General features: G+C 43.3%; 2 protein-coding genes across 15 annotated transcripts in view; one reads left to right on the top strand and one right to left on the bottom strand.

Moving 5' to 3' along the window:
- The window catches only part of IKZF3 (IKAROS family zinc finger 3), a 49,272-nt gene that overhangs the window by 1,383 nt on the left and 23,303 nt on the right, over window positions 1-24,586 (top strand). The window contains exons 1-3 of one of the 14 annotated variants that reach the window (XM_040536743.1): window positions 11,993-12,078; window positions 17,139-17,192; window positions 18,359-18,469. In XM_040536743.1, the coding sequence (XP_040392677.1) occupies window positions 12,072-12,078; window positions 17,139-17,192; window positions 18,359-18,469 (172 nt within the window). In that variant the 5' untranslated portion in view covers window positions 11,993-12,071. The other 13 variants (XM_040536744.1, XM_040536752.1, XM_040536751.1 and 10 more) reach the window with 13 other exon arrangements.
- On the bottom strand, window positions 1,547-8,438 carry ZPBP2 (zona pellucida binding protein 2). Its single transcript, XM_040536876.1, has 8 exons — window positions 7,364-8,438; window positions 6,544-6,624; window positions 5,922-6,047; window positions 5,204-5,365; window positions 4,133-4,351; window positions 2,917-3,002; window positions 2,202-2,379; window positions 1,547-1,670 (listed from the first exon to the last, which is right to left on the bottom strand). The coding sequence occupies exons 1-8, from the start codon at window positions 7,461-7,463 to the stop codon at window positions 1,573-1,575; spliced, it is 1,050 nt and encodes a 349-aa protein (XP_040392810.1). The 5' UTR covers window positions 7,464-8,438; the 3' UTR covers window positions 1,547-1,572.

Genomic DNA, 24,586 nt, shown 5'->3' with positions numbered 1-24,586 from the left:
GGTTGAATCTGGTCGATTTTTGGATGAGTACCCACCAAGGAATTTCTAGATGCCATAAGAAGTTGCGGTTACTGAGCGGGAGGTGTTCTTTTGCTTGACTTACTCCAACACAGCACAAAAAGGAGAGGAATTGCTCCATGGGAAGCTGGACAGGGCTTTCCGGGGCTGGGTGTGCGCGTGTACAGGCAGCGGGGTGCAGGGTCCCCTTCAGTCTGGCCCTGGGGGGCTGCAACCCCTGTGCACAGGCGGCCCCAAATGGGACTGTGCTGGCTGTTTGGCTGCCCCTGGAGTGAGAGGGGAAGGAGGGCGAGTTTGAGAGGGAAAGGAGGGGGAGTTCTCTTGTGCCCCTCAACAGAGTGACCAAGGAGTCTGGAAGGCAACAGCTCTGGCAGGGAGCAGCTTGCAAAGCTTAAAGACAAGTTGTAAAAGCCTGTTCTTGTAATGCTGCTGTGGCTCAGAAGCCAGCTGCAGAAGGGTTGGGTAGGAAGGCAGTGTTACTCGTGATGCTCTTGAAAGCAGCAAATCAGAATTTCTGGTAATGCTGCTTTGTGAGCAAAGCGATCGACTGCTGCAGCTACGGCAGCTAACCTTCAGCAGCAGATCAGAGTAAGTCTCTTCTGGGAAGAGAGCTTTCCTGTTGTTATCTCAGTGTTTGGCAATTTGTATCTCGACTTGTTACTGACCTGGTGAACTTGGGAGCTCACAGCTGCTGTAAGGGGATGGATAATCCTGTCCAACACACCCCTGGGGCCAGCAGAGCTGTGCCACTTGTGTTTGCTCAGATGGAGAAGAAGATGCAGCAGCAAACAGGCAGAGAAGGCTCAGCAGCCTCCCTGGGATGTGGGCAAGGCGAGCCACAAAAGCAGCCTCCTTTCTTCTGGCTGGGCTGCAGGACTTGGTGGTAACCCCCTGGTTTGGGGGACTCGCTTTCACTCCGCGCTCCCGGTGCAGAGCTCCCACTGGTGGCTGCAGCACGGAAAGCCCTGCGTGGAGCCGTGGCTGCTCCCAGCGCATCGGCCGGTTCTGCGCTGGGCGGGCTGCAGCATTTGGGACTCAAAGAAAGAAACAGCAAAATATAGAGGAAAAGATCGCTTATGTTTTTAAATCACGAAGGTTAAATACTTACTACTTCTGAGTAATTTCTCCCAGGTATTATTAATACAGAGATTCTGGCACGTCACTATGGCTCATAACTCCACAGCAGCTCTGCCACCTTTCCCTGAGTTGTTTGTAGCTTCTTAGTGTTCTCTGGGCAAACTGCAGCGAGAAGCTTGTCTGGTGTCACCACCAAGAAATGGACTCCTTGCACCCACAGCCACGTGACAAACTGCCTCTCTTTTTTTTTTTATTTAAAAAAAAAAGTTATGTTGCATGAACGCTTCATTTTATACATCACTTCTATAAATGTTCCCTGAATACAGAAAATGTCGGGGTGTGTGAATGACGGAGTTTGCCTATCATTCAAAAATTAATGTAGGATTCCAGAACTGGTAGCTAAAAATGAAAAGTATATCACAAAAAACAGTGCTTTCATAGCTTCTATTCGATTTTCCAATTTCTGTCGTATGTTTATTAGCAAAACCTTGCTCCGTACTTCTTGATGTGAGGCCTGGTACAAATGTGGCAGGTGACTTCGTTGTTAGGACTGTATGTTCCAGGTTCGCAAACCACTGTGGAGAGAACAGAGTTTGTCAGCTCCCCTCTGCGTCAGCTGGGGCCAGCCTGTCAGCAGGAGTCCACGGGTGCTGCAGCAGAGCCAGCCCTTCCCCAGCCCCCTGTGCCACCCCCTGTGCCCCCAGCCCCAGGACCAGCAGTGGTGCGGCTGGCAGAAGGTCCTTTAAAGCAACTGAGGTTTTTCTAGCTGTGCTACCGTTAAGGTAATTGTTTTTTATTTGCCCAATATCCTGAGTGATGTCACTGAGCAGTGGCCTGGAAGAAGGAACACTTCACTGCTTCCATTTACTCTGTTTGGAGATAGTTTTATCTACTAACGTGTTAACAACCATTGCAAACACTGCCAGCTTGCTCTTCCACATGGCACTTCTTAAAAAAAAAAAAAAAAAATCTGATGGGAAGGGATGTCTTCCCAAAAGGCGAATGGAAATATCCTGACTTCTGACCCTGATGTTTACCAAATACTTTTCAGAGAGGACTGTGATCAGGGCTAACATGCAATATATAAATAAAGTGTTTTTATTTACCACAGCAACCAGCACAGTTCTGGTGGGTGATATCGTTTTTCCCAAAACCTGGTTGACAGCTGTCAACGTGGGTAACTGAGAAGCTGTTGTCCACGTAGTGTATTGTAGGGGCAGTTTGAAACTCGTGCTTCAAAGCGTACGTCTGCCTACTGAAAAACTCTCCAATCCGATCTCTTGCCTGGAATTCAGAAACATTGGAAAAATAAAGAAAATAGTCAGTCATGGTTTTGATTTACGATGTCAGTAAATACCTCTTGGTGTTGTGTCGTCCTCCCCCCCCCCCCCAGGCTGTCACAAGGCTACAAAACAATAGTATATACTAGCATTAAGAAGCTAGAGATAACAGATTTCAGAAACTGGCTACAGTAGGTTTATTTTAAATTATGTTCCCTTTACTGAGTCATAAATCAAAGATTTAATTTAAAGATCTGGAAGTTTAATGTACTAACATAAATGTTTATATTTGATTCCTTATTTTTGAGGTAGTATAATGGGAACAGTAAGTCTGGCTATCTTTTTGGTGTGGATCAATTTGACCTTTAAAACAATTTTCCATTCTGAACTTAATTATCCGAGCTCTATGAATCACCTCTTACAATGATATTAATCCCATAAAATCTGGGGGAAGCTGGATTACTACCAGTCAAATCTGTAGATGCTAAGGCAGGAATTTGTGTTAAACATGCGGAGAAGACAAGGGTGGCTGACACAGAACCTCTTGGACTTTCATGTTTGTTGCATCTTCACAGTCATAAGGAACCTGTTGGCAAACTTCTTCCCATCCGGGTGCAAAAGGATTAACTATTGGTGGGGAAAAGAGATACACATTCATGTCTGTATTTAAGGATGTATTAGTGAACTTACAGCAGCTATCTTCAGGTTCATTTCAGGGGAAAAAAACACCAACAAATTTCTTCACTGAATGCTTCAGCATTTTATGTTTCATCCTCTCTAATTTGTGGAGAATGGTGATTTTTATTTTTTTCTCTCACAATCTCTAGTCAAGATAGTGTTTCAAAAAAGTTTTTTACTTGGTGTACTTGAATTCTGAAAAATGAGTCACTGACAAAAGGGAGGGGGGATGGTCCTGGTGGTTTCTACCAGTTACTTAAATTGTGCTCTTCCAGTAAGAGCCAGAGGTCAACCAATAAAATAACGGAGGGGGGGGAACATGCTGAGATGTGAGGAGAAAGGAACTAAACTCTCACACAGCACCCTCACTCAGTACAGAGAGGACTGAAGTCACAGGAAAACTTCAAAGCTTTGTGTCCCCACTTTGTTCCGAGCACCCCTGGACTTTGCCGAGGGGAAAACGGCCACCAAACTGTTCCACAAATTGTTGGGTGGTTCTGCTTGGCACGTGATGAGAACGGATACGGGAGAAAATATGGTCAAAGCATTACTGAATAATTTCCTTTACTTGGCGATAAAAACATCTAAGTTAGGGCAGCCATCAGGGCTGATTTAACCTCTTTTGCAAGGCAATACAGCCACATCAGTATTACCATAAGGGAACTGTGAAGCTCTGGCTTTTTACCTCTGTGCAGTTTCCTAGAATCAAGCAAAACCACATAGGTCACAGGCTTATTAAAAATCAAATAATGAAAAACAACAGGCCATTTTCCTTTTACAATTATATTAGTGAAAAATCGTATCTATTCAATTGTCTCCTTTCGATAACCGTTTCAAACCGAACACCTTGAAAAGGATTGTTTCTTGCTAAGGCTGTAAGTACTGTACTATGCATTCAGCATATGAACTGCATTTTAGCTCCATCTGTGGGCTTGTAAGAAAAAATACAGGGATCGCAAATAAAGGGCAGCAACTTCTGCAGGTATGCTTGATTTTAATATTTTTCAGATGTTTATAGTACACCCAGGTTGTTTATAAATAGAAATGATCACTCCCAAACAAACGCTGACATATGTTACCTTGAAAAGTAACAAATAGCTCATGCAGAAGGCCTTGGTTTGGTATCCTGATGGAATGGCATTTGTACGATGACTCTATGATGTGGCATGTCAGATCAGAAATTATGTTGTCTAAGATTTTCTTCAGTTCCTCAAAGAACTGGGCATTAGCTGCTAGCTCACATCCCTTTGTAGTAAAGCGAACAGATATCTGATATGCGTGGTCAGCTTCCCTGTATGCTTTTAAGAAAATAGTTTGTGTATGAGTTCAGCAGTGTAATCACTCAATCTTGTACAGTGCCTTATCTTCTATATCAGTGTACTTTGTATCAGAAATACAGGCACTTATTCAAAAGTAAACAAGTAAATAGTTTACTCATTAACCAAACCAGAACAAATTTATCCTTGTTGTAGCTGACTCAAACAGTAAGGAACATTTTAGTCTGAAATATACAGGAATTTGTGCTTGTGTTATGAGGCTCTGCTCCTACACATTGAAACAAAAAAGGGGCAAATAGATACGCTAGTTCAGTAACACGGCTTCATAGTAAAATAAATACAGAAACGGATTGGGTTGATGCAAAAACACTATGCAGCTAAGGTGTGGGAGGGAATGTTTTAAAAATGATTGAAAAAGGTTAGTGTTTTTGAGCATTTCGGAGACGTTATTTTGTGGGTGGAGAGGTGATGTTGGTGAACAGTGGTTACAAAGGGTGGAGGAAGGCTTGAGTGTACTGCTCAAGCTCGTTCTGCATCGGCATTAGGTTCAGTATGGTAATCTCTCTTGTAGGAGACTGCGCTCAGACCTGAGCTTTCTTTTCAGATCTTGGGTAACACTGGAATTACCGTAGTTCACTTGTTTCTTGTTGAAGGTAGGGGTTATTTTATTCTTTGAGTTGCCATATGTTCTTGACTGTCATTTAAACTTTTTCCCAGGCTGGAAGGATATTTGACTATCTATATATACACATTTCTTTTCTGGCATAGAATGTTAACAATCTCTGTCAAGCCTTGAAATAAACACGCCTGTTATAAACACACCAAACTGCAAAGGCTACGTGCATTAGCTTACTAGTAAGCAAGTAATCTTACCGTATAACATAAACTTATATGTCTCAAACACGTCTACTTCTTCTTGTGTCATAGTTTCTATGATTCTGTGAGAAAGAGTGCAAGTGTAGGCTCCAGACATGGACTCCTTAAAACCCATCAGCATCAACTTTCCAGTTTCTGTAAGATTCGCATATATTTGCCCTAGAATAGAAACAGGAAACAGTTGATCACTGGAAATACTTGGTTTCTGATGCTCTGCTCATTTAAAACACTTAAAGATGAGGCTTTTAGTACATAATGACACACTGATTTGTGTTAGTCTGAAACAGTCTAAAATTTGACCTCTTAGACTTGCTGCAAGTTTGCTTTTATCTCAAGCATTTTGTAGTTTTAGAGGGAGAAAGGAAGTGTAGTCTGTCGGAGTTTGTGGAAAACTCTGATAAAGGGCCATGCGACTGTTTGGACCCACCACACTATTGCAGGGTAGCATCAACAGAAACAAGGAAAATACGTGATTTCATGCATGGTAACTTATTTAACCATTTGAGGTCAACTTTTCCCCTTGTAAACAGAGAAATTAGTTTTCTATCTCAGCATATTTTCCTGATTTCTGACCCCACCCCCAAGAGGCAGGGGCTGTTTGTAAGTTTGAGCAGAAGTACTGTAAAAAGCCTATTCTATCAGTGACTTGGAAAAAATGGCGAAGGCAGGAAGAGTGGAAATTCTTTGTAGTCAGGAAAAAAAAAAGGTAACTAACCTTCTAAATTTTTTCCATCTGGACCAATCCACAAATACTTGGGATCTATTATTTCTTCTTGAGAAAGAGACAAATCCATGCATACCAGAAATGGACTATTTGTAAATACTTTAACATACACTTTAACTGCAACACAAGAGAATAAGGTAAATGACATGGAATGAAATGACAAAGTACTTCAAAGCTGTATTTAATGTGATGTTAAACTAATTTTTCCTGTTGGGACTAATGAGAAGGCTGGTCGTGTGTCTGCTTGCTGCTATTAACAGCTGGAACTGTCCACGGGGCGGTGGGTGCTGACTGTGGGTAGCAGAAACCACCAGACTGAGCTGCAGGGTCCCAGCACCAGGTTTTGAGCTTGGGTTTGTGTAGCTGAGCAGGTAACTCTTGTTTAGACACAACATCTTCCACAAGTGCACCACAGGACAAGTGTATTTCTCAGCCTGCACCATCTCGCTAATGTATGCTGTCAACCATATTCCGGAGCCTCCAGCAGTATGCTTAGCTAAACCTGGTTGCATCACTTCCATGCATAGCATTGTTTACATAACGATCACTGTACTTAAATGGCATTTCAAAAGTCTAGTAAGACTTAAATATATTTATAATCCGACAAATTTACCTTCACGTTTGATGTCAGCATAAATATAATTATTTTGAATTAAGCCAACAGAACGTAGCTCTTCTTCAGGTACAGCACTTGCTGTAGGGAAAAGGACTTAGAATATTATACGGAGGAAATCTAAATGCATGATTCTTAGCCATTTATTTTGTCCTAGCAAGTTTCTGCTGCTTCCCTTCTTCCCCCTTCCAAAACGAGGGCTCCCGCTTGTTGCTGGCTTGCCACTTTTTGTTGCTTTAGTGCCCAGGCTGTGAATCTTTTTTAATACAGCAGGTTCCAGGCTAGCTGAGCCTTTCACTTTACCCCAAAAAAAAAAGAAAAGCTATAAAAATCCAACCAGAAAGCTAAGGCTCTTTGCAATGGCCATGTGAGAGCCTTGGGAAGCAGCAGGGGTGCAACATGGTGACTGTGGGTGGGTGTTGGGTTTTCAAGCACATGTGAGCCTCTGCCTTTTGGGAAACAGCAGGCAGATGCCTGAGCATGAGGGGTTGTGTGCAAGAACCCCACAAACAGCTATGGCAGTATTCCCAGCATTTGTCCTGACTGCTGAGGTGCTCTCGGGCCTTGGTGGCAGATCGGGACAGCCCTGCTTGACCGCTGCCTGCCTGGAGTCAGGCTGAGGGGATGAAACAGCACTGCCAGCCCCCCCCCCCCCCCCACCTCATGGCCTTTATTAAGTGCTGAAGGTCAGTCCTGCAGGCCACCACAGCCTGCTCACCCAGCAGCACTGCCCCCATCCCTCGGTACCACCGGACCCCGCAGCAGCTCCCTAAGGAGAACCATGCCTGGGGTGGGCCCACCCCTGCGGGCCTTTTGGTACCTCCAGCTAGGGCACCCCAGCCTGCCGCTGCCACCACCACTGCCACCATCCCCAGGAGGACTCGTGGGGGGGAGCATGGCCTCTTGCCGCCCCCCGCCATGCCGCCCCCACAGCAACGGCTGCCCTGTGAGGCCAACGGCTGGGGGGTGCCAACGGCCCTTCCCGCCTGCCCCCCGCCCTTTCCTCTCCTTGGGGCCGCCGCTCGCTTCTGCGGAGCCTCCTGACAGGAAGGTGGGGTCCCCAGCCCCACACGCAGCTGACTCTTTCCTTCCCCACCCACACCCTGTGCTTTTTAGGTTGTTTTTTTTTTTTTTTTCTGTTTGTTTCACAGGCGCCCCTAAAGCCTCTGGGGTGCTTGGAGGCAAAGGACAGCGCTGCTCCCTGGGTGTCAGCCGCCCCCCTCCTGGGAGAGGCCACCGCGTCGCCCTTCCACTGCACGCAGCAAAATTTATTTTTGACTCAAGGTGGTGTTTCCAGCTGTGTGGGCTACGATAGGAAACTATGGGGGGGGGGGGGTGGGGAACAGGTTCAGGCCTGACTGTGGTCGGCCCTGTAACCGCAAGGGCACCCAGGCTGCCATCTCCTGCTCCACACACAGTTCCAGCACTGCCAGCTCTGAGGAGCTAACGGCATGGCTTGCACGCCGGGGCCGCCTTCACCTGCTGGTTTCTGGAGCGAGTCATTGTGGGATGTCTGCTTTCAGCTTAAAAGCAAAAAATATTCCTGCCAGTCGCTGTGAGAAAGACTGAAAATAAGAGCTGGGCATATCCTGTTGGCTCGAAAACAGCCGGATGGCATATTATTGAAGTACGTGGTGGTTTTCAGTCAGTTACATGTTTTGTAAGACTTGCTTATGACTTCTTAACTAGAAGTAGAAATAGTGAATTTCTTGAGTGCATGTAAAAATATTTGGGAAACAGCCCTGCTAGGGGGAGGAGGGTACCTGCATTAGACCACACTGCACAGGATGAGATGCTCAAGATGAGGAACTGTAGCCAAGCCTTTGGTAATTAGCTAAATTACACTTGTGGTGCAGCCCCTGATCATGCCAGTGTCTGAAAATGATGTAACAGTATTTGCCTAACAAATAAGGAACCAGCCAACACAGGAATAATAGCTATTTTTATAGATAGCTGTAAAAGTTTAATTCAATGCTTTTGTGTAGAAAAGCATTTAAGTTACAAATGTTATTTATTAAAACATGACAATGTGAAAAAAGATCTCAAATTATTAATGGAAAATACTTTTACTCAAGCCTGGTGTTACTTGAAAAGAGTGTCTCCTTCGCTTTATGTCTTGCAAGGCTCCTTGCCCTACTAAATGCATGCGCTGCTTCACCATCTCACTTCTCTCTTTGCAGGGGAGTGACTATGCTTTGTTCTTTGTTAGACTGACATATGAACGCTCAGCTGGTTCTTTAAGGTATAATAACTATGTCAGGGTTTTCATTCTTAATTTCCTTGAGCTGCTGAATAGTTTATAGCTCGGACCACCTCAAAAGATCCAACGTTCCCGTGTGTTGAATGTTTTCAGTTTTACTCAAAGTTAACATTTCACGCTTGTGCTGTATAAGCACAATGATTCAGTTTTTAACGTGTCTGCTATGAGTTAGTCCTATTTTCGTCTGAACATCCTCTCTTCCTAAGGATGTTTTTACCCTACTGTCCTGTCATGTAACTGTCCTACACAGCCCTTCAACACCTGGCTTGTTAACTATTATAAAAGAGTATCTTTACTATGAAGCATTTTCTGCATTCGTCAGTCTTTATAAACTTAGGCTCCTGGTCTGAGTCTTTAGTCAAAAGAGTCATTCCTTTCAGAGTCTGGTATTTCAAAGTTAGACTGATAAATTGTCATTACAGGTTTCTAAACCTCAGGAAAAACAAAACAAAGTTAGCTTGAAGGACATGGTAATGGTAGGGACAGATTCAATAGGACAGAATGTGAAGTCATGTATTTGTTACCTGGTATTTGTGCTAATAGTTGCTTCCCCCTGCCTAGGGGGAAGATGATGATAGAAAAGGGGGAAAATATTTATTGTAAACTTATTCATGGTGTGGATAGGTATCTGATCATTAAAAAGGCAAATACATTATCCTAGGAAGCATGTAGAGAAATTTCTAGGAGTACAGGGTCATCTGGAAGACCTGTGTGGAGTTCTGGAGAGAGATTTTTCTGAGATGCAGATCACAAATTTTGTCTCTAATCTTTAAGGTGGAAGATCTAAAGGGGGGATAATGCAAAGGAGGGCCATGATGAACACGGTGACACTTTTGATAGGCTGACAAGCCTAGGCTATTTTGATTTCTGCCCTTGAAACAAAAGCAGAGGGAAGAGGTATAACTGCTTCTGTGATTATCAGATAAGTGTAGCTGAGGGAAAATAATTTAAATTAGAGGACAAACCTGGCAATAGGAGAAAATATCCATGAATAATTCTGGGCTGGAAAATGAAAAGGTTCCTGATCATCAAAGCAGTAGATTCCAGGGCCTGCATACAACTTAAGGGAGCAAGAAACCTTAAACAGGCATGGCTACTTCTGGAAGGGGAATACAGGGTTGTCTGCAATAGTAGAGAACAGGGCTTGGTTATTCCAGATGTCTTTTTTATCATTGTTTTTCCAGACTTTTTTTAGAACTTTTTTTAGAAGTGGTGGAAGAGCACCAATTTAAGAAGCAGTCCTTGATGCAACGCAAAGTAAGAGAATCTTGTCTCTGCCTAATTATCACACACCAGAGCTGTAGTAATTTGCATTCACACTCGGTTTCTGTATATTCCAAGCAATCAGGCTGGTTCACCATCTCACTTGCCACTTCATTAACATCTAAATCCTCCAGTTGCATTAGTATTATTTCTGCTTTCTGGACCCCTTTTTGGAAAACATATGTAGTAAGGGAATAAATTGCATTAAGCCTTCATCAGTTTTCTTACCCCCAAACACTCATTTCTCAGTTTTAAAATACAGCTGAGCTGGTGTTTTTTTCTTTTTACAAAAAGCACAATGGTGACAAAGTAAGTAGAAAACTGTAGTAAATAGATGCAGCAATAACTCCAAGCGTCCAGAAGTACACCTGCCTTAGTCATACTGAAAGCCATCAGCGAGCCTGCTATCTGCAGTATTTTGAGTTTTTTATTTTTCTTTTCCACTCTCTGCTGTCTCTTTGGCTCAGAGTTCGAAGCTGCAAACAAACTGTGTTGATGTCAAAGCATGCCAGGTACTGACTACCTTGCACTGATGTTCTGTTCTGATTTGCTATCTAGGCCAGCTATTATCTCGAGGCCTTTTCTTGGTAATAACTCAGGGCTTTTGCTAAATCAAAATGCCATGACTATTGCTTAGCTTGCACATGAAGTCAATGCTACATTGGCCTGGCACACCTCAAACTTCCTTGTGCGGAGTGAGCCTCCTTTCAGACTTCGGTATTAGGTGTGCAAGAATGATAACTTAACAATCCCCTGGATACTTTGAGGGGAATCCATCTTTGCTTTAGTTTATTAAAACAAAACTTTTGTTAGCTTTTTTTCTTAATGCAATAGCACTGCTGTTTAAAAGCCAATCAAGTTGCAAAATCATTAATCTTCTCTTGTGAGCTAGCTTTAATATGTAGTCCGAAGTGTGCAATCCATTAACAAGTAACGTAAAGAAAGCAGTGCTTGTTTAACAATTTTGAGAGTTCATTACCATGCTTACACAGTGTGTAAACAGAAACAGGCCAAATTACACACAAAGGAAACTACATGGAAAAGAAGTTATTCTTTCATGTGTGTGGGTACCACATAGTATGCAGTTGCCACACCAGTTCTAATAGTCTCAGACTGCTTTGCCCTGCTCTGTGAAATGAGTCAGAAGTCTGCCAATGTGAAGTAGCTCCATGTCACCCTATTAAACTCTACGTATGAATAACTATTGTCCTTTGAATGACCTAAACCAAGTCATCACAAGCAGCTTTCCTGCAGTGTTTTGGGTGTTGGTGCTTGCTGCAGACCGTGAAGACAAAGCTCCCTAGAATGCTAAGCTCCTAGGCAGTGCTTTTGAAGGTTTTCCACAGCGGGTGACAGCTCCTCTGATTTCGCTGGTGGCCCTTCAGCAGGAGGGGATGTCAAATGGCTTCCCCTGAGGCAGGAGGAAGCAGCGTGGCCTTGCTTGATTGATTTGCGGGTGGGGATGTGAGTTGGAGGCAGGTGTTGGGTAGCTTGAGATGGGATGGGTGGCTGGGGAGCTGTGGGAGCCTCCGGCTGCCTTGGCTGCGAACACAGGCACGCGCCTGAGAAGTGTCACCCTTGTTAGGTTGGCATCTTTCTCCTTGGCCCCAATCCTGGCAGCGTGCTCCTGCCACGGCTCCGTCACCAGTGGAGCCATCTCCAACGGTGGGGAAAAGCACATCCCTTCCCGAAGGGCGGAGGGACGGATCCCCGCACAGCAGAGCACCGCGGTACCCCCAACCGCCCCCAGCCCCCCCCCCCCCCCCCAAACTAGGGGGATCCCCGCGCACGGAGCCACCCGAGGACCCAACCCCGGGGGACTGGGGGGGGGGGGGGGGGGGGGATGCACGGCGGCTCCGCTCCCCGCCGCCCGGCGCCGCTCTCGGCCCGCCAAGCCCCGGGGCGGATGTGGCGGTGCCCGCGGGCGGCGGCAGGGGGCGAGGCCGCCGGGGCTGCCTCCCCCCGCCCCATCACACCGGGAGCCGGGAGCGGCGGCGGCCGGAGCATGGAAGGTGAGGAGCGGCCCCGCGGTGCCTCCCGCCAGGGCTGCAGCCTCCGGGGGTGAGGTCTCCCCGCGCCGTGCGATTGCACAGGAAGCGAACGAGGCATTTTATTTTATTTTATTTTAGCTTCACCCCCCCCCCCCCCCCCCCTTAATTTCAGCAAATTTCAGCAGCGAGTATGACGGTAAAGCTGGCTTTTAGAGCTTTATCGGCTCTTGGTGTTGGAGGTTCTAACGACTCAAACGGCGCGTTGGTTTCTTTTCCCTCGTAAAGCATGCGTGTAACTTTCAGGAGCGGCAAAAAGCAAGTTCCAAGTTAATCTTGGGCTATACAGCATGACTTGCTTTTGAAGAGAAGCAAAATATTATCGTGTATTTATTTATTTATTTTTTAACGGGAAAAAAAGCTTTGCAAAGTATCACTCGATTTCCTACCCCACAGGTGGATGTTCTTACTGTGCTAATCCAACTCCTCGTTTTAAAGGCTTGAGTTTAGAGTCCGCTGGCTCTCAATAACTTAAGGTTTGGGATTGTTTGAAATTAATTGCAGTTGCCTATTTACAAACGTCTTCTCCTTTGCTGGAGGATTTTAAAACGCTTGTCTGCGTTTAAGTAACTTGTGTTAGAATCTGACTTAATTGAGGCTAACGCTGCTGGAGAGCTGTAACTAATACTCTGAAAGAAAGGGGCTGCTGGCTGTTCGGCACTTCTCAATGAAGCTTTGCTGCCTTGCTTGGTCAAGTCGGGACCTCTGTGTATGGCTGCGGGAGAGGAAAGCTCTTCAGGTGCATCGGTAAATTTAGTCCGATTAGAAAAGGGGCTTGTTTCTGCCACTGCAACTGTAATAATTTAAGAAGTCACTTTCCGTCTCCCTGGTTTTGGAACGCTTACAAGTGAATGTGTAAGTAATCCTTCAGGTTTTAGTGCTGCATGTGGGGACTGAGGAGCAGTTAATGTCTAAGGTCGTTATGTTCAGGGACTTAGTTAATGTAAAAGATGGCGTTATACTGTACTACCTCTGGACGCAGTAACTGCTACGTATCCCCGTTTTTGTGGGTCTTGGGTAAAATCTTAGTTGCACTGAAGTCGGTGGGAAATTTGTCGCTGAGAAAAAGGGGCAACGTTTCTTTCCTTGGCTGTCTGTGCTCAGTGTGAGGATGCTCAGTAGGGTTGCTGACTAGCTAACAGGCACTCGCAGGAGTTGGTGTTTGAGACCTGGGTCGCGTAAGCCAAGATCTGCTCTCTTTCCTTGGGTACATCTCTTCATGACTGGTTCATCTTCTCAAAGATAACAAGAACTGACCCTCTGCTGTCGTTTCCATTTGTTGTGCTGGGATGAGTGCGTTGAATTACTAGAAGATGCTGTGCTGTTTTCAGAAGGTTAGTGCTACAGTACAAGCAAAATGTTACCCTTACTTGCATGCTGCTGATCATGTTTTCTTCCCAAAATAACACGTGCATGTAACCTGTCTCTGTCATTTCATAAAGTGCATGGTGCTTAAGTGCAGCAAAGTATTAGAGGCCCTAGTATTGAAGGTGCAAAGTGTTTATTTGGCTCAGATACTTTTTTTTTCAGAAAGCTGTTGAGACTGTAAATGCTGAAGAAGGCCATTCAGTGGCAGACGTAGATGGGTTTCCTCTCTTTAGCAGTATAATGTAGGCTGAAGGTGAAGAACGCACTGGGGTGGCAGAGGCTTGCTGCTGTCCCCAGCAAAGGCACTGGCTCTGCTGCCAGCAGTGAGGGATCAGGCTGGGAGGGTCTTGGGGCAGCGGCCAAGACCGGTGCGGTTTTATTTTGGCTTGCTTCTGCCTCTTAAGACTGTGCAAAGGTGAGGAAACTAGCCGTGTTTGCTCCATGTGCTGTGATAGAAGGGCTAATAGCATACGGGATTTAAAAAGATATCCCCTTTGCACTGCTGTTGGGTTGAAAAACGCAGTTGGCAGTAAAAAGGCAATGGCCTGGTTTTCACTTTGCAGGCACACAGGTAAGACTATAACAATTCAAGACATGCCTCCAGTTCTGCTGCCTACAGTTCTTTTTGTTTGGTTAAAATACAGGTAGATCATCTTGTTACTTCTATAAACTGGTCAAGTACCAGGATAAAACATTAATACAGTTATACATTGAAATGCCATAATGCTTCTTTACCAAGCTATTTGAATATTTGTGCTCACTCTGGCTATTGGCGCAGAACGCAGGATGACTAAGGATTGGTTTCAAAAGCACATGAATTTTACTTCTGCTTTGTACATGAACATTGTGCGTCAGCTGCAACACACACAGGACAAGCATCTCCTTTCCATGCACCCTAGTCAGTGGATCTCATTGAAGCTTGCGAAGACTAACGTGTTGCGTAAGTGATTTCCCATGTTGTGCTTTTCTGAGCGTTCGGTAGAAATGTGGTCTTTGTACAGAACCAGGGATAGAAGCGACCTAGACCTTTTCCTTCTAGCACACTTACGGGACACAGTGAAGGATCTGGCTGAAAATATCTTACTCAGGAAAGAGACCTGAGGTTAACCATTGAGAGACCACTAAGACTGTGAGAAGCTTCTTAGGACTGGTGTCATAAAGCAGTCAGGGTCAGATGAGTGGCTGTTGAGGCTTAAAAGTAATACAAAGACTGGGATGTTTTTCTGTGGAAAAGAAATGTTGTAAGGTATGTCGCTGTTCCCTTTGGAAGGATCGTACTGCCCAGCAGCCCATCACAGGCAGGAATTTGTACTGTTTAAAATGTAAATAAATACGCAGAGGCAATGCCTGCATGAAGCAGATGGGTGTCTGAGTCCTGGCTGCATTGAGCCCTGCCAGGGGCTCCTTGCGGGGCTCAGGCAGTGCCATTTGCTGGCCCGTTATCCTCTGGGGGCAGCTGGGGGCTGGCTGCTAGGGGTGTAGCACCGAGCCCCACGTGCCGAGGCTTCTGCTGGTGCAACTCACCCGGCAGGCTGCAGACATGGATGCATCCCTAGTGGAGTGGCTGTGTGGTAGGGAGGTGTCCTGGTGAATGCGGTGGTTTTTAAAACAATCTGTTGATACAGGAACAGATGCGGATTTCTCTTAAGTGAAACAGCCTCAGTGGGGCTCTAAGTTTTGGTTTCAAGACCCTCTGCCAGCCCCTGGAAGGCAGAATTGCTGCCGAGTCTTGAAGCACGCCCCCACCCCACCCGTGTGGGGTGCACTCTTGCTAAATCCCAGGGCTTTGGCCAGTTCGGGGCTTTACCAGCCAACGGGACTCCTGCAGATGATTTCTGAATGAAATTAAAATCAAGTTCAAGTATTACAGAGTATTGGGGATTTGATTGTCTTGCCTAAAGATTTATTATTTGCACAGTTGTGAGGATTTGTTTAATTAAAGTATCTGTATTATTTTGATGTAAGGTTAAAACCAATTCAGGGAGAATTTTGTTCGTGTACCATGTATTTACTGATGTTTCCCCGTCAGTATTCACAATATAAATCGGTCCATTTGCTTCTTTGTACTTCACTCTTCCTGGTATGATAAAATGAAACAAAGACAAATAAAAATACCTAATAACCCCATAGTTACAGCTTTTAAATTCAGACTTAGTAAATATTTGAACTTCTTGTTATTTAATTCCATGACCTTGCTTATGACACAAGTTAAGACAACGTTCTCACTAATAAAAGAAACTTAATGAAAAGCTTCCATTCATGCTACATTTGCATGAAAGGACAGGAGCCCCGATTTAATTTTAGGACACATTTCCTAAGTGCTAATAGCTTAACAGCTTGTTTTCAGGCAGGAGTTGTGCCCTGAAGAGCTCAGGCTACTGCTGGATGGTTTGAATCATTGCTAGGTCCATCCTTACAGGCTTTTTTTTTCCTTTTTTTTCTTTTGTTTCCGTTCTTTGGTAAGAACAATAACTCTTAGACCCATTCTTGAGAAACGGGAGCTGAATGCTTGTGTTTAGGAGATGACAAAACCAAACGTTAAAAACAAAACAAAAACTTTGTTGGATAGATCTATTTTTTTTTTCTCTGAGTTTGCCTTTATTTTGTTGGACAATTCAGTCCATGCTCTGTTCATGCAGGTTTTGGATAGCCCCATTGGACGCTAGATTTCTTTCCTGCAGAGGTAACAGAGCTTTATACTTTGACGTTGTGGAGACCACAAAAATGTTCCATATGTAGTGGTGGTAAAGATAGATAATTATGGGGTAAATGTCACTAGTGGTTAACACCTCACGGCCACTGTATATGCATTTCTCTTATGTAACTGTCAGGAATGAATTTTACGAGTCCTGCAGCTATTACTTTTTTTATGCACAAAGATGGTAAAGGATTTTCAGATCTGCAAAAAAGAGGAAAAAGAGAGAGAGGAAAGAAAGGGGGAAGGAAGCAGGTAGCTGTGACACTGTTAAGAAAATGAGCTCTGGTATCAGTGAAATCTCAAGGCAGCAAGGCATTGAGTAAAACCTTATCCGGGCAGGTCAGAGCTGTGCCCCCAGCTGGAGTCGCCACCCTGGAGGTGGGCACTGGAGGGGGGGGATCTGCAGCTTACGTTGTCTTCTGAGAGGTCTGCTGAGTGCTCAGCACTTCTGGAAACCAGGCCACATCTGCAGTCCTCTTAAAGTTCTTTAAATTCCTGTCGCATGATTCCTACCAGAATTTCCAAGTGGGAATTAGACCAACTAGATTTTGTAAAGATTATAGGGTCTTTCCTTTTTTATTTAAAAAGGAATTTATCAATAGCTGGTACTTCATGCTTTATATAACTTTACTTTGTGTAGTTACTACCACTGTGCTGTGCTCACAGGGTGCAAAATGAGAAGTTAAACTGAACATGTAATAATTTTCATTATATATATGTATATTTGAAGTTAGAAGATAATACTTAACCCATCTTTTGGACACATGACAGTCAGTGCTCAAGATATAAGGAAGTTGTATGATGGAACATAATCATTTGGTAGTCATTTCTTTGAGAATTTTGCTTTTTCAATTTTGCTTCTAGTCAAGAAGCCAGGAATTTGTAAGATTACTAGCTATGTCATGAGTGGCTCTACAAATATTAAGCAACTCAGATTGCTTTTCTGTGTCTCTTGCAGATTCACAGGCTGGTATGGACCTAAGTAATGCTCAGGAACAGCCCATGGCTGCAGGTACTACACTGTTCAAGTTCCATTCTTTTACTCTCTCTTGAAAACTTTCATTTTAAATGGAAAAAAATATAAGATTTGCAGCTTGTTTAGATTCCCAGGACACTGAATAACAGGTATTAAAGGCAAAAAGTAAATTCTAGCATTGAAATAAAACTTCAAGTTCAGTATAATATTGGAAAATGATACTAAAGAAAAAAAAAACACTGTATAGTTGTAAGTTTTGATTAGGGAAGCAAGAATAATTTGATTCTTTTGGTTGACTGCATTTCTGAAAATATGAAAACAAACCTTTTGTGAGAGTTAGACAAGTGTTTTACTTTCTTGCTAATCAAAAAATAAAACTCTTTCAGATCCAATGTAATACTTAGCTTGAGAAGCATTGTTTATTTTACTATCCAACTGTTCAAGTTCACAGCAACTGTTTAAATTGCTTGATTTATTAAAAATTCACAGGATTATTCACAGAAAATGTCAGGATTTTTTTTAAGTTATATATCTGAAATTTAAATAAATATGAACCATTGAACTAGTCTGTATCATGTATTTTATGAAAGAGGCTTTATTTGAAAAAAATCACCCAAATAAATTTTGATGCAGTTAAAAATCTGACTTTCTTCTAGAGAAAAGAGGCTTGGAGTACTGGCACATACTGCTGCCACAGTGATCATCAGAAAACTTTCTGATAATGTTGATATTTCAAAAGATACGTGCAATAAGCAGAGAAGTGCAGTTGGATTTGAAGTGGCAGTTTCCTGAACTGGGGCCAGAGTGAATAATATTTTGCCCCTGATGAACAAAGTAGAGCTGTAATTCCTCTTGCGTGCTCTGAAGAGCTTGTTTGCTTACCTGCTAGCAGCAGTTAGTAGAATAGGTAGAATATGTTGAGTTATCTGCAAAGTCATTGCTATTTTGTTCTTATTTGGGACAATATCCAGAATAGTTAAATTTGAGAAAAAGCTCAGGACTTAAAGGTGCGTACTCTGTGTGAGAGTTTGTGTATGATTTCCAGCAACAAATCCACTCAGTGAAATTGCAGCAAGCGCATCTGTAAGAAGAGCATTGTGAGTACTGGAAACAATATTGGGAGTTTGCAGATACAGTGAGGCAATAACTTGGAAATAATGGAGCATTGATAGTTACTGTTTTTAACAATTTGCTTGTTTCAGAAGGACAGGAAGTTTTGACAGACTGTAGTCTGAACAAATCCCAGGAAATGGAAAGTATGGAAAACGTAGAAGATATGAAGGAACTCAATCAGTCTAATGAAGAAGCAGGAGGTAAAGTGGGGACTGAATTATGAATAATAATAGTTATGGTTTCTTTTTATTCATCTGATTATGCTGTGAGAGTAATTACAAAGTTTATTCTGGATGATAGCTCTGTTTTGCCTACATGTCTGTAAATGAAATAATGGTACAATTAGTTCAGAGCATTTTAACATGCTCTAAAGGAGGAACAACCATCAGGGAACCTACCGTGCATTTTAGAAAGGCCACTTACACAGCATCTATGAAATATGGATAGCAAGATTAAAAAAAAAAATAGCTTGTGCATATGGTGACCTCGTTTAGTGTGTGTTTTAGCACGTGAACTCTTAAAAGTAGTTTGCATATGACAAATGCGTGCATTAGGCTAGTGCTTTTAATAAATATTGTTAAGCTACATGACAGCTTTTTTTTTTTTTAAAAAAAAGGACAGGTTATCTCAAGTTCATAGGACAACTCAGCCCTGTAGAATTTAAAACTAGCAGTAATGTCCTGCTTTAAACCAGGGGTGAAGAGAAGGTTGGTCAGTTTACCAAGTTAATCATTTAGCTCAAGCAGTAAATACTTCCCATGCAACTCGGAACGAAGACACAGGTATGAGTAAAATACTAAAACAATATGTGCTATTTCTAATCTGAAAGGTCCTACATAAAAGCATACTTCTGTGTATCTTTAAAAACTAGTAGGGCCTCTTCACTTATTAGATATAAGATAAACAGCTCCTGGACTTAGGGGGGCTATCTTACAGGCTCTTGGAATTTAGAAATTGTCTGTGTGTCATTGTATATTACATATAGATAGAGCAAGAGACCTTGAATTTCCTCCTCGATCAAGCAGCTCATAAAATCACAGCATTAATAAACATTCCTGCCAGTGAGCTGAGCATGTTCATTTATGCCAGTTCTCAACCACAAACAGTGAAAAATGCTGCCTGGTAGAGGATGTGGTATACATACACTGAGGAAAAGACATGCATTGTTTTACCAGTTTCATGCTGCCTTTCAAGTACAGCATGTCCATGGCACCACAGCAGTGTCAAGACAAATTATGTCTGTGGCTTTGGTTAGTAGTTTTGAGGTAGGGTTCATGTATCACATAAATCAAGTAAATCACTAAAGGGTTGTCTCTGTTTTGGTTGCCCAAGTAGCCCGGTTGTTCCCTGTAACGTAAATGTGATGACTTTATTTTGGACTGCAGTGAAATGTTCAGGTTTCAAGCCTCCACATTATTAAAGATTAAACATTTATTTACTAAATAACAAGTACCAAACAACATAAAGCACTCAAGGGAGTATTGCACTGGCAGAAGTGGATGTGCAGAGGGTGAAATTAGTCTCACTTAAGTATGTCTGGACAGCACCGGTGTTGAAGTGGACCAGTATCTGGCTTTTCTTAACAGTTGATGGAAGGAGCATGCAGGTTTCTGATCAAATCTGTCCGCCTGGCTTAGGATGAAGTGCCTGGTGTCCCCAGAGCAGCTGCTGCTTGTCAGGACTCCATGTAGAGTCAGCGAAAAGCTTAGTATAGATGTCTGCATTGTAGAATCTAGCTTGGGCAGGTGAGTTCTGCTCTGCTTACCCTAAAAAGAGAAGTGTAATGTTTTTATCCACAGAACGTGGAAGGCTTGAGCCTTTTCTACATCCAGGGCATCTGTCATCTTTTTCAGATTCCCTAGCTGATGAAATAATCGCAGCCATGGTCCAGCTATTTGTCAATCCCATACGTGATTTCATAGATCACAGATTATCCCGAGTGGGAGAGGACCCACAAGGAACATTGGGTCCAGCTCCTGGCTCTGCACAGGACCACCCAAAACCCAGACCCTATGTCCAAGAGTATTGTGCAAATGTTCTTTGAAATCCAGCAGCTTGGTGCCATGACCACTGCCCTGGGGAGCCTGTTCCAGTGTCTGACCATCCTCTCAAAGATAAGGTTATAAATGTCAATAGAACGTCAGTTCATTCTTTGATACTCCTTTACCTTGAGTGTTTATTCACATTATACAGTAAGTATGAATCTACTTGGTACCACTATGCTCTATTCTGCAATTCTCAGTACAGGAATGAGGAGATAATTGCTGGGAGAAAACTCCTTTAAATGTCAAAAAAAAAAAAGATAGCTACAGTATATCAGTGTAAAATGGCACAAAACTAAATACTTCTTATGTTTACTTCATTGATTCACATACACTTTTCTACAATCATTCTGATACTGAAAGCATAATAAATCTTAAATATTTAAGCGTGCTGCACTAGTGCTGCGGGCAGTGCAAATATCAGTAGGTGCATTTAAATTTCTCCTAAAGCCCAGTGCCAATCCAGTTGCTGCTGGATACTAAAATCCACGAATAATCTTGGCTTCCGTGTCTTGCTGTTGCAGTTTGACAGTAACAGCTATGTTAGTCACTGAGCAGTCCTTGTGGGTCAGTAAGTATCTGTCTGAGTTCCAGATAAGTGAAACCGCACTCTGACAGTACTGCCCTGGTGGGAGTATTATCTTTCGGGGATCACTAACCCTGGTAAAAGTGAATATATAGTATTCTCCAGAATCACAGAATAGAAATATTGTCAGTATCCGTGGTGGCTTTTGGGAAACAGATTATGCCCTGCCTAAAAAACACCTCTGACATTTGGCACGTTGCCTGGTGCGAACACTAATGCTCTCATTACGTATCAGATTTGAAGAGAAATAACACACAATGTGTGGTTCTCATAAATGTTAATCACAGTGTCCATGATCCCTTCCTTTTGTGAGTGAGCAGTTCCACTTAAGTCTTTACTTTCACAATTCACCATTGATGATGGCCCACAACACAGAAAACTCTTTTTTTCAAGAGATTAAGCATTCAGAAGTCTGCTTTCCACCACCTTAATATTTGGCTATCATGTTTTTTTTCTTCAGTAAGCATTTTTTTCTTTTATTAAGCATTCATAGTAAGTGGTAATCATCCAGTTTCTTAGACTGCACAGTTTTTTTGTGAAGTCTGTGTTATTAATGGATGACAGTCTTTAAATACATTGTGGGGACTTATTCTGAGACTTTGAACAGAAGATGGGAGACTGGTCAAATGTAGATGTTGTCTGTCTCTAATTTGGTGGTGCCTTTTACGTTAGGTCTGCAGAAAGTGATACTGTGATCCTTTAAAAAGGCTACAGAAATTTCCTGAATGCAGTAATCAAACTAGGCTGAAATGTCAGCACGATCGGCGCTCTTTTTGGTATAAGAAAATCCGCTTTTGCAGCAAGTAGTTCCATGTTTGTACTTCTCTGAGCGCATGCAAACAGGCTGGCTGACATGTTCATGTGTCAGAGCTGCCAAAGCGAGGGCCATTCACTGAACACAACGCAACTTGTCCTGTGATACGCCCCTTCTAAATGGCCTTCAGCTGCCACGCCTGCTAAATACAGGGCAAGCAGGCAGAAGGCTGCAGTAATATGTTAATTAAAAGCTTGATGGAGAACAAAAAGAAAAAAAAAAAAAAAAAGGAAAGAAGAAACCTTTTTTTTTTTTTTGCCTCAAGGGAATTGAAGCTGCATGCTGTGGTGCACATGGTGCATGCTTGCCCGCAACCATAAAAATACCCCGTTCCCATGGTGCTTCCTGTATCTAGTCAGAAAAGAGACAAGCGGCGAGGCAGATACATGGGGGAAGCATTAATTTCCCTTGTTCCTTTATGCACCCCGCCACCGCTGCCTTCGGTGGCCAAAGTTGAAGAGTCCTCAATTGAAAAATTCACTTTAAAAGGTACATTCCTTCCTCTGGGAGGCACAGTCAGGCACAAGTGTTTAATTATGTCTTGATTCCCTCCTCTGAGGCAGACAACTTTTCGGCGTTACAAATGTTAGCTAGCTTTCATGGTCGTGAAATAAAAAGAAATAGAAGCCACACTTGTGGTTTATGGATGCTAATTGCTGCTGCATTTAGGTGTGCGAAGGGGGGGCGGTTAAAAGGCTGGAGTGAGACAGGAGAGGATGACAAACCCTCGCCTCGGCGTGCACTGAGGTTCCAGCGGTGCTGCGAGCACACGCACTTATCTGCCTGAAAAGGAAGTGCCGTTTTTTATCAGAATATTACATCTCCCAAGCCCAGATCGAGCCCTGCCGCTCATGGGACTCAAGGGTTATCTCACAACATCAGCGGTGCTCTGCTGCAGAAGTTCACTTAACAGGGGATTTCTGTAAGTGTTAAAACCCGGCAAGGAGGCTGTGCCGCTTAACTGTGTCAGGGCTCTGCCGCCGTGGCTCTGCCTGAACTGAAAGCCGCGGCTCAGCGTTATCGACAAAAGATCCTCTCGACTTTTGTCGCAGCCCCGCGGTACTGTACGAGCAGCAGCGGGGATGCTGCCGGGCACGTTCGGTGACATCAGCTCGGTGTCACCGCAGCCTGCAGGTGACTGACGTCGGCTCGCGCTGCCCTGCACCCGGAGAGCCGGGGCGGAGGGAGGCGAACTCGGATATTCCGATAGCTGCCAAGTCGTCGGAAAAGTTCAGCTATTTCTTATTGTTATTAACCCGTTATAGTTAGCAGAAAACAGAATTTGATTTTGAGATATCTTGGCTAGCCTTTAAGCTCTCAGATGAGACTGTCCAGAAGAATGGACGCACGGCGTTACTCAGTAGCTTATGGACTCCTTTCCCTAGCTCTTTAAAGTGCATCTTTCTTCGTTTCTTCTACAATGTGCATCTCCATTTCACACCAAATAATTCCTTGAAATTAAAGGAGAGAGAAATACTTAACTCTTTGGGCATTAAACCAAAATCTAGTCCAGGGTAGGTGAGTTGTGGCTCCCCCCCACCGTCTCCATGTGTGTCAGTAAATAAGCGAGGGCAAGGCAAATGGCCCTAGGAAATCAAATGTCGTTGTAGAAAATAATCTATTTTTAGACATATGGTCTGGTGGAAAGGAAATTAATTAATTAAGATGACTCATGTTTTGCCCCCAGACTAGGCTGTTCATTTGGCACAAAAAGTGGGAGTTTAATGGGTTTACTAGTATTTGTGCTGCTGGAAAAGTATTGGAAAGCAAAAATAAATCCACAAGAGTCAAAACTTGGCTAAAATGCAGTGAGTAGTTCCATGAGAATCGGAATTGATGAAGCTCTCTTTCCAGTGGTTTTGTGTCTTGCTGCTGGCTGACTTTTAGCCAAATTTTGCAGAGTTTGCACCGTGTGCTCAACACCATATTTTACTTCTGGTACCTCAAGCTAGCTTTTCCGTGTTGTCAACACCATCTCCCATCACACCGTGTTTATGGGCTTCAGCTCTTGTTCCTGTTTTGATTTCTGCTACTGACCTGCAGGAGCTGTTACGAACTTTTTTTCATTCCAAGCTTGGTTCCAGGCGTTCCTGCCGAGCGTGTTCGCACTGCCTGCTTCCGCAGGGCTCTGAGCTGCGCCTGCGACCAACAGGGCCAATTGCCAAAACTCCGTAATTCTGCGAAACTTTCCCCTCTGCCAAACAGGATTGATTTTGAATCTTCCTGAGGGAACACAGGGATCACAAGGTTCTAGAGAAGATGAGGCTAAAAGTAAAATCTTAGCATTTACCTATAGAAGTACTGATTTTGGAGAGAGAATATTTATGGTCTAAAGCTCAAGTCTTAGAATCCAGGCTATTTACTGCTAGATTTTTTTTTTGTAGTTAAATCAAACCATTACAATTGGTTTTGTGACAATTATGTTGTTTGAGGTTTTTGAGCAACATCTGAAACAAGCTCCTGTCTTCAGTTTATAGGTGTAAAAGTTCTGTTGATATTTATCACAGATTTCCCTGTTTTTTGAATTATTATATGATATTTTCTCTTCGTATTTATTTTTTTCTAGTATCAAACGTAAGAATGTACCACATTGTAATGAAGACTTCTGGGAGATGAATTCGAAAAGCTAAATAAAAATATGGTTTAAAGATTTGAAGTTCAGATTTGAAGTTCATTTGAAAAAGCAGTTGACCAGAGGTGATCATGCCTGAGTGGTCATATTAGTAATAGGTCCCTTGATATAACTAATGAAGGCGATTATCTGAATTTAACATGTGGCCTTTTTCAGTCTGACTGTTAGGTCCAGATGTTCTCTGATTAACTGTCTAATTGAAGTCTGATTTAACGGTTGTGATTGTATCTGGGTTTCTGGACT

This window comes from Cygnus olor, chromosome 25 (assembly GCF_009769625.2).
Source record: "Cygnus olor isolate bCygOlo1 chromosome 25, bCygOlo1.pri.v2, whole genome shotgun sequence".
Lineage (NCBI taxonomy): Eukaryota > Metazoa > Chordata > Aves > Anseriformes > Anatidae > Cygnus > Cygnus olor.
This window is presented reverse-complemented; position numbering and strand designations above follow the sequence as displayed.

What these genes read in the sequence shown, in the direction of transcription:
- ZPBP2 (XM_040536876.1), bottom strand. Translation starts at nt 7,463, where the DNA reads ATGGCGGGGGGCGGCAAGAGGCCATGCTCCCCCCCACGAGTCCTCCTG. An exon ending in ATATAAGTTTATGTTATACG is followed by an intron (nt 4,352 to 5,203) that starts GTAAGATTACTT and finishes TTTTCTTAAAAG; the next exon opens with CATACAGGGAAGCTGACCAC. An exon ending in GAACTGTGCTGGTTGCTGTG is followed by an intron (nt 1,671 to 2,201) that starts GTAAATAAAAAC and finishes TTCTCTCCACAG; the next exon opens with TGGTTTGCGAACCTGGAACA.